The following is a 13,690-nucleotide window of genomic DNA, read 5'->3' as shown; positions in this document are numbered from 1 at the left end:
CTAAGCTAATCGAAGATAAAAGATGAACGAATTAAATGATCCATGTATTTGTTTAATTTATACATATAACAAATGAATGTTTTAATTGAAATGCGTATCTATAAATATCGTCGCACTCTAAACTTTTTTTCTAATTTCAATTACACTAGGCAACGGCATATTTGTGTTCGGGTTGAAAATGGGCTTAATCGATAGTTTAGACCCTAAAACAAAAAACAGAGTGGGGATTTTCAATTTGAGTTGTTTTTGTAGTCAGGAGAGATGATCAAAGTTGCAAAAATGGCCGTTTTTGCCCTATTTCACGAGTTTGTGGAGACATCAGTATTATGTTTCAAAAAAAAACAAGGGCATATTCGGATTCTACACACTTTTTTAAGTAAACAATTTCACCGGATTTTTGATTTTCGAAGTTTCAAGCGCATACGGAAGATTTCTGCTTGTAACATATTTTAAAACTTGGAGCGAGAGCCTCGCCCGCGCGAACACGGTTCCGAGCCACGATTACGTGGTGGAGTAACGCCAGGGTCGCGCGCTCCGAGTTTTAAAATATGTAACAAACAAAAATCTTCCGTATGCGCTTGAAACTTCGAAAATCAAAAATCCGGTGAAATTGTTTACTTAAAAAAGTGCGTAGAATCCGAATATGACCTTGGTTTTTTTTGAAACATAATACTGATGTCTCCACAAACTCGTGAAATAGGGCAAAAATGGCCATTTTTTCAACTTTGATCATCTCTCCTGACTACAAAAACAACTCAAATTGAAAATCCCCACTCTGTTTTTTGTTTTAGGGTCTAAACTATCGATTAAGCCCATTTTCAACCCGAACACAAAGAAAAGGTCAAAAATTGTTGCCTAGTGTTATCAAATCAACTACATGCTTCGTACGAATAAGTAATACATAAAATATGTAGAATAAGTAATGAAATGCATACAATGGCGGTTAATACTGGTATTACTCATACGAAGCAAATTCTTATCCACATAATGGTTAACATATCATTTTTTCCCCTAAAAATTAATCACCCGATCGAAATCTATCTCTACGAAGCACACTCAATGGAATGCATACAATCGGAACGATATTTATATAATAAGCGGGGCGAGAGGGGAATTCGTTTCGCGTAAAGTTCGTCGAAAGTCGAAACCTTAAAACGAACAATCAAAGGGTCAAGAGGACGGGGGAAGACTTCGAAAACAAATTTAGTTAATCGGTAATTTAAAATAATCAATGGGTAAAACGAATTTTAAAAATAACAATTTTTTAGAAGAGTACACGAATAAAAAACAAATAATTACATCAATATTTTTCCATCAGTTAATGAATTAATACTTAGAAAGTCAATCCAGCTTCTTTATATGTGGTGAATATCTTTTCAATGGAATTAATGTACGCGGCTGTTCTTAGATCTAATCCTAAATTGTATTTCATGGCGGTCTTCATGATGGCCTACACATAAAAAACCACGTAGGTATTAAGTAAGATCCCTTTTAATTTTACAGAGTGAAATTTGAGCAATAGGTACTTACTCTAGCCGATCGTTCCATCGTGTAATCGAGACCAGAATGAACGATATCTTTTTCAGACGCTCCAGAGATACGTTTTTGGAACGATTCGGACGGTGTTACAGGTATCCTACCACCTACACGACCGAATCTACGTTCTAAAGATTCTTGTACGGATTCTGTAACACGTAGAGAATTTAATTAATATCGAGAACATGACAAAAACATAATTAGGTTATTCGGCTATGGAAAATTCGTCGTATAAAAGCTTACCTAATAAATGGTAATTAGATTCTCGTTCGTATTTGAATGTTAATCTACCGTACGAAACGTGATTAAGATTTTTTAACCATTCGAAAAACGATACAGTTACACCACCGGCATTAATATACAAATCCGGTATAACCAAGATGTTTCTGTCGATCAGAATTTTATCGGCGGCAGGCGTAGTAGGTCCGTTCGCGGCTTCGGCGATAATCTGGAATTTGAAAAAAAAATTAAGAAATGAGATGATGAAAGTTAACATGATACCTTGAAGAAGAAAATTTTTCTAAATAGAGAAAACAAATCATGTTCATTGATATCGAATGTTAAGCTAGAGATCAATTTGAACTTTAGGTCAATCATTAATTTATGGAAATTTTTTTCAACTTACTTTGGCTTGAATTTTATGGGCGTTTTCTTTGGTGATAACTTTTTCGATAGCGGCAGGTACAAAGATATCGCACGGTTCATACATCAGATTCTCTCCAGTGTACGGTTCGGCTCCTGAGAATCCAACAATAGATCCGCTGGAAATATGGTGATCTTCCAATTGCTACAATCAAATGAATACATATCGATAAGTTGTCAAGAAAACACCATAATACACCATCATTATATAATTTTCAAACATGTTTTCTATGCAATATGTCTCGGAGAGAAGGACAATGGATCAAAAAATGAATCCTAAATTTGACATTAACACTTTTTTAAACCAATCAAAGCAAAGATGACAAGACTTTTCAAACTCTGTTAAATTTTAGTAGATTCGTATTAAAAAAAAATTATAAATATAAAATAATTTGAAATCAGTATCTTTAAAAACCCACAAAATTATAGGCCACAAGAAATTTTTTCTGAAATGGGGGGGGGGGGGGATTCGTACCAAATAAGTAAGTTGAAATTCAAAATCAGCATTATCTAAAAATCAACAAACAATGAGATGAGCGAATTCAATTGTTCAATTTTTTCAAAATTCAGGGGCTCAATTTGTTGCTTAGAAGGTTCATATCAAAAAATAAGCTGAAATTCGATATCAGCACTATCGAAAACATGGCAAACGATACGTCAACACGATTTATCATTTTTTTTTCAAAAGTTCACCAAAATGGTCGAGGGGAGCGGTAGCCCTTGGAGTATCGAAATTCCAGAACAATAAATATTCAGATCTATTCAATGTGAAAAGATATACAAGTACACACCAAATTTTTTCCGAATTTTTAAATTACAGTCCTTGCATTTGGCACACGTTGTAATTTAAACTTTTACAAAAAAACTGAAACAAAAATTGAAGCTGAACAAACGCCCTCTTCCCCACTAATCAAGCAATCCGGCAAGAAGAACCCATAAATAAATTTTGAGCACTTTCAGTTACTTTTTCTGTACGACATATCAAATTTAAGCGATGCTTTAAGCCATTTTGAGAAATTTTGCACAGTTGTTTTTATGCGGTTTAAACAAGTTTTTACATTGTTTTATGCAATTTTTCGCCAATTTTGTTCAGTTTTACAGAAATTTTACCAGTTTTTGGAGATTTTCGATAGTCCAGAAAACTTTTTAACAACTATAAAGAATTTTGTTATTATATTTAGAAGCTCATTTCTTGCACTTTATTAAGAACATGGCACATTAAGATAATCAGTATTCCTCCTCCAATGATAAAAAACCTTGAATGGAAAAAATGAACCAATTATCGGACTGGCCTTTGATTTGTAATAATTGATACTATCACCTCTCCTTTCTTCCCCCGCACATTTCAAGAGCCTCATTTACCAAACTAAGCAAATTATTATCATAATTTTTAAAAATCCTCCTGGATCAAAATTATTTTCTGAGGTTTACTTTTCAGTTTTTATAGTGCATTTTTATGTTCTATGGTCAAAGAAGTCAGTGCAGTGATAAAACACGCTCAGCGATGGCTAGAATCCTGATTTTTGACATTTTGAAAGCATTCAATCCCTCTCCAAGTCTGTTCTGGGACCCTCAAATTTCAAATAAGAATGCGATAACTATTTGCATCAGTTAATCCTTTACCTGATCATAAATGAAATTGGGCAAATTTTCATACTTCAAAATTTTTAGATACTTCCACCCCCTCCCCAAATTTGTTTCCATGAAAACAGCATTTTCTTGTAATTCATTTTTTTTTTGGCCTTGACTTTTCGGGATCCCATTTTTAGCCAAAATCAACCCATTCAGCAACTGAAAATGATAAAATTCCAACTTTCAAAATAAATGTCCATTTAGAAATCAGTCTCTTCAATATTCGAACCATAAAAACTCTCCCCGAACATTCATTTCCTTGATTAATCAAGTTTTCAAACTACAACTACCTACGTAAGTAGTAAGTACATCAATTCATGTCTTACTTTAGGATCGATTCCTTCAGGATTCACGATACTTCCATCACGTTCGATAACTCCAATACAGACGGCTCCAGCACGATGTAAATAACGCATCGTATGTAATCCTACATTACCAAATCCCTGTACCAAAAAAAAATGCAGTCTCAGTAAAAAAATTCTCATCTTCGATACCTCGATAAGACTAGTTCAATTAAAACACAACTGACTTGTAAGATGAATGTTTTTCCACCCCATCCGGGTGTCGTACCGATCTGACTCATGTAATTAGCCTCCATGATGAAATTCTCCAATCCGTGAAAAACACCACGACCTGTGGCCGAAATACGTCCGTGAATTCCACCTTGATTGATTGGTTTACCGGTTACGCAAGCGTGGGCGTTTATATCCAAGTGACCTGAAATGTAGACGAATAGGTAAGTTACATATATAAATCAATCGACATTTTGCAACTTAACCTCGTCTCTTTCAGCTACGATAACCCAGAAAATTAATGATGAAATATAAATCACGCGAATACAGAAGAGAAAAAATGCTTCTGTTGAGTAATTCCATATCCATAGTACATATTGTAATTTTGTTACATATTACAAGTATACGTTCTATAATCGATAATGAATATCAATTAATATGGCACATTTGCAAAATGTTTTGCTCCTAATTCATTTTTTAATTACCTACGTAAAGAAAGGAGATTAGGGAAGGTTTGAGTACCTTATAGGAATTAGGAACAGGTACGGAATTCAAGTGGCATGAGGCAAATAAAATGAAAATACATAAGCGGTATCATGATGACAGAAAACGATGCATATTAAGTAATCGCGTGCCTGTTAAGATAAGTACCATATTATGGATTTACTCGAACGTGATTAAATAGTGGAGTTGATAACGAGATGATATTTATTTATATTAGTAGCGTGATCATCACCGCTCATCGGAAGGGTTCATCATACCTATAGTTTTAGCGTAGGTGTCCGCTATCCATGACATTTCTCTTTCTCCTGTACCCATATCGGGAGCTGGTACATCTATACCGGGTCCTAGAAAAAAAAAATCGTTAATTTCGTACACTCGAACTGAAACGATTAGATAAATAGAGAGATAAATAAATACAAGGTTTCATTTTTTTTTTTTTTTCGTAAAAATCCGATGAATAATTCGATATTTATTATGTGAATTATGTACTTAGGTACGAGTATTTAAAAATTGCTCACGTTTCGTACTTTTATCTAAGACCTTATGGTGGAAAAAAAACTAAAATAATGTAGAGTTTTTTCTGTTGCAATAGTAGAGTCGAATCACGTGTTTGGTATCGTTTTCAACAAATCAATGGAGCACAGAAATTGGCGAAAATCACGCGTAAATGCTTTTGAGAGCTTAGGATAAGATACGAGTGTGTAATCATCGTAAAAAAAAAACAGTCAACGTTGAGATCTAATTTGATATTTCTCAATTTATTTTTTCAATATAAAATTTCAACTTGAACGTTATCTTCGAGAATTAATTAATATTTTTCGAGTGGATTTACATATTTGCTAAGAGACATTTTGTATGTATAAGTGGGTATTTTTTTGACACTGAATTTAGTTTTGAGACAATCTTTTGCGATTTTTGTGTAGATTTCTCGACTTCCGTTTCTACCTTTCAACTAAAGTTCGGCTTTATTGATTTTATAATACATACATAATGTATTTTTTCTCGAGTTTTTCAACTGATAAAATTCTAAATTCGAAAAATTTTCAAATATTTTTTGACTATTTTTGTATTTTTGGCAAATGTTTACTATTATATCCCCACATCCTTCCTTTCCTTGCGAGGAACAAAAATTTTGAAACTGCACATTTTGAAACAGAAAGAAGCAATATTTTTTCAACATTAAAAAAATCAACAAAAAAAGTTGAGAACATTATTTCTTTACTCGAAGGAAGGAAAGAAAAGAGGAATTTACTTCGCTTATAGGAAAAAAAACGAAAATGAATCGAATTGTGAATTTCCAAAATCATTTTATTTTCTTCACCTTCATTTCCCAAAAGAGAGCTTGATACACCATCAAATTTAGTAGTGAATACTGCAGAAAAAAATGACATTGATTTTCTCATGTTCACGTCAACCTAAGGAGAAAATATATTTAGGGATAACAAAATACATAATTCTGACCTGAAAAACTAGACCGGAAATTCGCCAATAAAAAACATTTTAAATAAAATAAATACGTGAAAGATTTATGAATGAAAACTTAGGGAACACAAAACACGTAATTCAAATTAATTGAGAAAATTAGGTAGGTATCCAGATCCCTTCAAAATTTTACCATCTGAACAGTCATTTTTCAAGGTCTCGAGGAGAAAAAAAAGATCAAGTGATATTTAGGAAATTCATCCGAATGGAAAACATCGAAGAGTAGAAACAACAAGAAAAATTCTCAACCTACATCTGCAAAAATCCACTTGTCTTACTAAGCAGGAAATCATATTATCGTAGTAAGAAAAATCTCGGATTCTTTGTACGACTCATTAAGGCGATAAATAGTAAGCATTTTTACAGCGATATTGTGATGAATGATGGGAAGAAATCCGATGATAATGACCTTAATAATGCGTTAGTTAAACGACTAAAATCGATAACAATTAAAGATAACCTTGTAGCCCTTTAACTATCGGAAACAGAGAATTCAAATTTGTAAGTGAGAAATTTTTTCATTTATCAACTAAAGCATAACGCATATGATAGAAACCAAGCGTCGTATACTATGCATACATACACGTTTGTGTGTGACCTTACTCGAACGTAATTATAATAATTATACGAAGGAACAAAAAACCAGATGGTTTGAGAGTCGAGTCGATTTATTATGTCACGCGTAATTTTAACCAAAACAACTATCGGTTGCGGCGAAATTTAGCCGAAATTTTTCACAGCAACGAATTCCTATCAAGTACAAACAGTACGTAGTAGTACGTAATCAAAATGTAAACAAAAAAAAAGAGGAGGAATACGGATTATAAATGTACATTGTATACAGAAGATTAATTTATATTTTATATCGACGATAGTTTAGCTAGGGCAATACAGCTGGAGATTTCGTGAGAAGTCGAGTTAATGAAATAGGATATCTGCGATTAGATAAGGCAGCAGTTGAAGTAGCGAAACGATAATTCTCTCTGTCTACGAATTAATTTTATCAGAATAGTTGGATACGCTTTATAACATTTTACCCAGAATTTCACGCGAAATCATTTTTCATTGCATCAACGAAAATTTCAAATTCGCACCGCAATTCATACTCACCGATGAATCCTTTCTTCGCCAACTCTAAAGTAAACCGCCGGGTTATTCTTTCTAGTTCGTTTTCGCTGTAATTCTTGGGGTTTATTTTTACACCGGCTTTGGCTCCACCGAATGGTACATCGACACAAGCGCACTTGAAAGTCATCAGCGCCGATAGAGCTTTCACTTCATCCCTGGATACATCTTCGGAAAATCGAATACCTAAAACATGAATAAAATCGTTTATTTTTGTTTCAATTCTCGAATCGAAATAACCCATATAGCGATCGTTTACCTCCTTTACAAGGCGCCCTGTGAGTACTATGTTGAGCCCTGTATCCAGTGACCATCTCATAATCACCGCTATCCCTTCGGACCGGGAAACTGATCTCGATGATGTGATCGCAAGGCTGCATGATTTTCAAAATGCCTTTCACCTTTTTTCTCTTGTCTTCTACGGACATCTTGGTCTTGATATCTTCGACGAGTTTATCGGCTGCGATTTGGCAGGCACGATGGAAGAAATACTCAACCATATCGAAAAATTTCGGGTTTTGTGCAGTCGGGATATCGGCGAAACGATCCGGCATCTCGTGCAGATCACGTTTCTGTTGTGCTTGTGCTAAAGCTGGCAAGATTTTCGTGATTCCGTGGATATCCAGGCCAGCTTTCGACAGAAGACCCAGCTTTGAAGTATACTTGACCGATAACATCTTGAGGGTGTTTGACTTTTGAGCGAATAAAATCAAAGTATACAAACTTCACAAGTTTAGATAGAAATGTACACTTTTTACATCAATTCTTACGCGATCTAGACTAAAAAATTAAAGTCTTATTATACACTATTTATACAAGATATCTCGCGATAAAAGTGTAACTTGAACTGAGCCCGAGCAGAGCTTTTGAAGTGTTTATAAATTTCCACACACAACAGCACTGCTGGAAAATTTTCATTTTTACGCAGTGTTGCTTGATTTTAAAATAAGTTTTAAATTTTCGGCGAAAAGAAATTTTGAAATATTGTTTTTGGTCACACTGATTGAAATCAGTGCAAAAAAAATTGCTTGGCTTCAACTCAAGGAAAGGAACCGGAAATGAGTTTTTTTCAATAGTAAAATATGCAATTATGTAATTTTATCGCGATCTAAGGTCGAATTTTTTTGATTTTAATGAAATTCTAGCTACATGAGCAACAATTCGATGTCTTTGTATCACAATTTAAACGAGTATACTCGAATAAATGGTGTTTTTCGCGATTGTCAAAGTACCTAGAAGGGACCCATCCTCAAAATGAAAATACTCCCATGATAACAAATTACCTTATCAGAATGTAATCATTAAAATTTGATTAGTTGTTAAAAAAATTAATGCAAAACAATATTTCGAGTGATTTCTGCGTAAAATTCGTTGTTAGTTGGTGTCGTCGGTATGGCGAACAGAATACAGTTAGCTAACGCTAAAGAAAAGTGATCGTGGTGAAGATTCAAGTGAGATGTCAAAACCAAGTCATGTAGGTTCATATGTGACTATGCCATCAGTGCATGGCAGACCCAACATCCCGTCAGGGGCTAAGAATCGGATCGGTTACCATCAGCGAAACCTCAGTTTAGATTTCAGGTTTGTAACTTACTAAATACCCTTTGTAATCCAGTCGATTACTTATTATGGTAATTTGCAGATCTATGGGCATTTTGTTACCTCCTGTATGTCAAATAACGTCTAAAATAACATCGCATCAGCGTAACAGAAGTTTGGATTCGGCTTTACAACGTATCCCTGAGGTCGATGTTACACCCAGTCCAGAATACGAGAATGCACCGGCTACTCAAGTTGTATTGGAAAATGAAGATAAATCCAAGACGCAAAATAAAGAAGATTTAACCAGTTTAGGGTCGGACGATTCGGGTATTATTTGCAGGTAAAGTATTATCACTTTTACTTGTACATTGTACCGATTGGAAATACAAGGAAAGTTGTAATTACAGATCCGAGGTCACAAGCAGCAGTACGAGTGGCCATCAAAGTCATGAAAGTTTAGAAAGTGAATCCGACTCACCTGTCACCGAATACGAACCTCCTCAAAATGATATCGTTGCGAATACGAATAAAAGTTTCCTGTTACGCTTGTTCGAAAGCACCTTGTTTGATATGTCTATGGCTATTACGTATTTATTCAATTCGAAAGAACCAGGCGTTCAGAGTTATATAGGTGAGATAAATTTCTTTGAAATTCTGCATTATGATGAGCTGTTTTGAAAACCGCAAGAATTTAAATTCGAATGTAATTTTGGTAGGTAACAAGTTATTTAGTTTTTCCAACAATGACGTTGATTTCTACCTACCTCAGCTGGTTAGCATGTATATTCAAATGCAAGACGTTGCTGAAGTCATTCATCCATACTTGATGCATCGGTACTAAAATCTTCAATATTTAAAGTTATAGTTTTTCACTTTGCGGATATTTGATCATCTTTTTGTTTTGCAGATGTCGCGAGTCTTCTGACTTCTCGTTAAAATGTGCTTGGTTATTAGAAGCGTACAGTTTGGATTCGCCTCTCCCTTGTAAAAAATCACCCGCAATGAAGCTTAAGAAATTGATACTGTCAAACGAGTTGAAGTACATCCTTCTTTTTCAAACTTATCGAAAGCTTCACATCGAGCAAATTCTGATATTTTGCATGTTTCAGATCTTATAACTTCTCAACATGCCATACGGGTGAAATGAGTAAAAAAGATGGTATTCCAATTACAGCTGCCACATTATTATTTAAGAAAACCCATCATCGAGCGTATTCGGACGCTTCGACTTTGTTATCAAATCAGAAACACCAAATTCCTTCTAGTAAGTGAACGTGATTATTTATCGTCATAATCTCATTAGATTTCTGTTGACGTTTTTTAACCATCCCATTTTCTTCGTAGAAGACCGCAAAAAAAGTTTGGGAGATTTAAGTACCGGACACGGATTCGATAATGGCTGCGCTTGTTTCGAATCATGCGAAGGAATGGTGAGCGGATTACGAGGTATCCAGATCAGCTGCCATTGCGATGTGAGTATTTTATTTCCCTACGAATTATTTCTTCATTGGGAGGAGATTTTCGAGTATTGTTTTTATAGGCTCCTCGATTATCGGCGGAATTGAATTTCGTCAAAGTTCTCACCAATATTGGCAACACGTTGAAATGTATTCAAACGAAAGAAGCTCGCACTACGAAACTGATGGCAGAATTGGCCACGATTAATTTCAATCTACCAGCTCGAGTGTGGATTCCACTTTGTAGCGACTTACCTCATCACGTCGTTCGTATACCACCTCAGATGGCAGCGGTGCTGAATTCTAAAGATAAAGTTAGTCTCGATCTTTCATTTAAACCTAGATAAGGAGGCATTTAATGAAATTATGATATTGCAGGCGCCATATATAATTTATGTGGAGGTAATAGAAGTCGAAGATATGGAAAAGTCTCCGGTTATATCGAGGGCTACTAATGGTCTACGGCAAACGAAAAGTGAAGAGAATCTGTCTACTATTTCCGATTCTGACATGGATTCGTGTTGTTGGTCTCAAGAAGATGATGATATCTCAACTCAGGTTCGGCTCTCAGTTTTTATTTTTAACAAGTTTTTCTTATTGTATATGTAATTGATTTTATTATTGCGCAGTATTTGCAAATAAAGAAAGGCGACGCAGACACCATTTCTGAAAGGTCTCAGGATTCGGGCGATTCGAATGTTTTAATCGCAGCTGCTGATATTAGGAAGCGTCTCAGTGATTCACTGAGTGAAAGTAAACCTTTCAGTCATGATCCTGAAGATCCATCGGCTGCGGCTTTAAAAGTGCGTTGCTTTTTAAACCATTCCAAAAGATTGCAATGTTTAATACATATTATTTGCCTGCAGGAACCTTGGGAAGAGAAAGTAAAACGTGTTCGAGAAACATCACCTTATGGACACCTGTCATCTTGGCACTTATTATCAGTGATTGTAAAAACAGGAGACGATCTTCGTCAAGAATTACTCGCATCGCAGTTACTTACTATGTTACAGAAAATCTGGCAAATAGAACGAGTACCTTTATGGCTATATCCTTATAAGTAAGCTCATTTGTTTTTACATTCCTCGTTATAGGAATTCAAATTAATTTGAATTTGTTTTCAGAATTCTTTGTTTATCTGACGATTGCGGATTGATCGAACCTATTGTAAATACGGTATCGTTGCATCAAATCAAAAAACATTGTCAGTTATCTTTACTGGAATATTTTCTGCAAGAATATGGACCGAAAAATTCGGAAAGTTTTCTTAACGCTCAACGTAACTTCGTTCATAGCTGCGCGGCGTATTCGATCTTCTGTTATTTAATTCAAGTCAAAGATCGGTATGAAGATATTTCATTACGTGATAATTATCTTCGTGAGGTTTTTATTATTTATAAAAATTCATTTTGCAGGCACAATGGAAATATTTTATTAAACGGCGAAGGACATTTGATCCATATTGACTTCGGATACATTTTATCAACGTCACCAAAGAATTTAGGATTCGAGACGTCTCCATTTAAACTAACTCCTGAATTCGTCGACGTAATGGATGGTTTCAATTCGGATATGTTCGAGTATTTTAAAATTTTAATTTTACGCGGATTATTAGCTGCTCGAAAGCATATGGATAAAATCCTAAGTTTAGTTGAAATTATGAGATCAGGTAAATTTTTTCTCGAACAAAATTTCAATCAATTTCAACGGGAATTTTTCAATTGTTTTTTTTTTTTTTTGCTGATTAGGTTCGCAGTTACCATGTTTCAAGTCACGAGCAGCTACGGTGCAAACACTGAAAAATCGTTTCCATTTGAACCTGACTGAACAACAATTACAATTACTAGTCGAGAACCTTGTCGAATCGAGTGTGCACTCGTTAAGTACGAAATTATACGACGGATTTCAATATATCACTAATGGTATACTTTGAATAGTGGAAGAACTAGCGAATAAAATACGAAATGAGAGGTATGTATTTCTGGATCCAATCTGGAAAAACATCAACTATTGTTTTCCGTTTACCAGACCGGGGCTTTAATTAAATTATTGATCAGATGCTTTAGAATATTTTTATACCGTGTTTGTATTGAAATTGTTATATTTCTTCCTTTATTGTTCCTTCTCTTATCGATTTTTTATTTTCTTATTAAATCGTTCAATATTTTAATATGTACACATTCACGTAGGGTACATTTAAAATTCGTCTAAGGCAAATCAAGCCGATTGTGTTATTCGAACAATCAAACGAGTACCTTATTTTTTCAATTTTATTAATCGCCTTGCTCGATATTTTTATATATTCGTCGTGTTGTATAGCGAAATTACAAATAGGTAACGGATAAATATAAGACATTCCGTGTGTTATTATGCTTTAATTATGTAATTTTTTACATTATTTTTATATTTTTAGCCTTTTGACCAATTTTTATACGGAGTTTTGTTACTTCTACATTGTTTTTTTTTTTTGTTTAATGAATAAGTTTTATCAATTTTCACATATCAGACTAATGAAGAACAGAGTGTTGTACAATGGTTTTAAAATAGTCTATTTTGCCTGATCGTATTACTGCTCGTTGAATGAATGCTGCGTTTACAATTTTTTCTGTTTTATTTCGCAATTTGTTATATTGACGCGTTGAAATTATGTATTGAATTTTTAGTATATGGCAGTATTTTAATCGTATTTTTTAAAAGTTTTGCTTACATACGAATAAATAATGTTTAACTAAACTGTTGAAACTTCCTTTTTTCTTTTCTGAAAAAAACATGTGTACGTTTTTATGCATATCTACCTACGAGCACTCATGCATACTTTTCCCTATCATTAACGATAGATATGTATGTATAAACAAGCATGAATGAACTAGAATCATTATCTTTAAACTTTATCAAAACGTAACGCAACACAGTGGGCTGTGAGCACCCTCAAAACGGGCGTAATTCAAAAACTTACAATAAACCCAAACACAATTGTAAAAAGATATCCTCCCTTATGTTTTTGGGGTCGCAGAATACGAATTTGACAATATTTTTTTTGTAGGGGTATGGGGTGGGGGGGTGAAGGGGGTCAAAAATTCAAAATTTGACCATAATGACGTGTGATATGTCGAAATGTATGTTTTCGAGGGTGTAGATCACGAATCTGGCAATATTTTTTTCGTTGGGGTGAATGGTGGGGGATGAAGGGGGTAAAAACGGTGAAAAATTCAAAATTCGATTATAATGATGTGTGATATGTTGAAATGTACCAAGTAT

General features: G+C 34.4%; 2 protein-coding genes across 2 annotated transcripts; one reads left to right on the top strand and one right to left on the bottom strand.

The window, feature by feature from the left end:
* Positions 1–25: 25 nt before the first annotated feature.
* Gdh (glutamate dehydrogenase, mitochondrial) lies at positions 26–8,314 on the bottom strand. Its single transcript, XM_065346557.1, has 9 exons — positions 7,693–8,314; positions 7,419–7,619; positions 5,084–5,170; positions 4,340–4,527; positions 4,137–4,253; positions 2,162–2,323; positions 1,780–1,984; positions 1,531–1,685; positions 26–1,450 (listed from the first exon to the last, which is right to left on the bottom strand). Exons 1-9 carry the CDS (start codon positions 8,108–8,110, stop codon positions 1,334–1,336), a joined length of 1,650 nt encoding a protein of 549 aa, XP_065202629.1. The 5' UTR covers positions 8,111–8,314; the 3' UTR covers positions 26–1,333.
* A 160-nt stretch (positions 8,315–8,474) lies between these two features.
* On the top strand, positions 8,475–13,165 carry fwd (phosphatidylinositol 4-kinase beta fwd). The gene is made up of 14 exons (XM_065346555.1): positions 8,475–9,014; positions 9,076–9,315; positions 9,383–9,606; positions 9,692–9,809; positions 9,883–10,014; positions 10,085–10,239; positions 10,320–10,447; positions 10,516–10,746; positions 10,811–10,990; positions 11,062–11,235; positions 11,299–11,492; positions 11,557–11,775; positions 11,848–12,101; positions 12,181–13,165. The coding sequence occupies exons 1-14, from the start codon at positions 8,890–8,892 to the stop codon at positions 12,363–12,365; spliced, it is 2,559 nt and encodes an 852-aa protein (XP_065202627.1). The 5' UTR covers positions 8,475–8,889; the 3' UTR covers positions 12,366–13,165.
* The last annotated feature ends 525 nt before the right edge of the window (positions 13,166–13,690 follow it).

This window comes from Planococcus citri, chromosome 1, assembly GCF_950023065.1.
Source record: "Planococcus citri chromosome 1, ihPlaCitr1.1, whole genome shotgun sequence".
NCBI classification, from domain to species: domain Eukaryota; kingdom Metazoa; phylum Arthropoda; class Insecta; order Hemiptera; family Pseudococcidae; genus Planococcus; species Planococcus citri.
Note: the sequence above shows the minus strand (reverse complement) of the source record. Positions and strands in the feature narration are given on the sequence as shown.

Bases quoted from the DNA above. Each gene is read 5' to 3' on its own strand.
- Gdh (XM_065346557.1), bottom strand. From the start codon at position 8,110: ATGTTATCGGTCAAGTATACTTCAAAGCTGGGTCTTCTGTCGAAAGCT. The intron at 5,171-7,418 runs GTGAGTATGAAT...TTTTTTTTCTAG, and splicing joins GGCGAAGAAAGGATTCATCG to GACCCGGTATAGATGTACCA. The intron at 1,451-1,530 runs GTAAGTACCTAT...TTTTATGTGTAG, and splicing joins CGATGGAACGATCGGCTAGA to GCCATCATGAAGACCGCCAT.
- fwd (XM_065346555.1), top strand. From the start codon at position 8,890: ATGTCAAAACCAAGTCATGTAGGTTCATATGTGACTATGCCATCAGTG. The intron at 10,015-10,084 runs GTACATCCTTCT...TGCATGTTTCAG, and splicing joins ATACTGTCAAACGAGTTGAA to ATCTTATAACTTCTCAACAT. The intron at 11,493-11,556 runs GTAAGCTCATTT...ATTTGTTTTCAG, and splicing joins TTATGGCTATATCCTTATAA to AATTCTTTGTTTATCTGACG.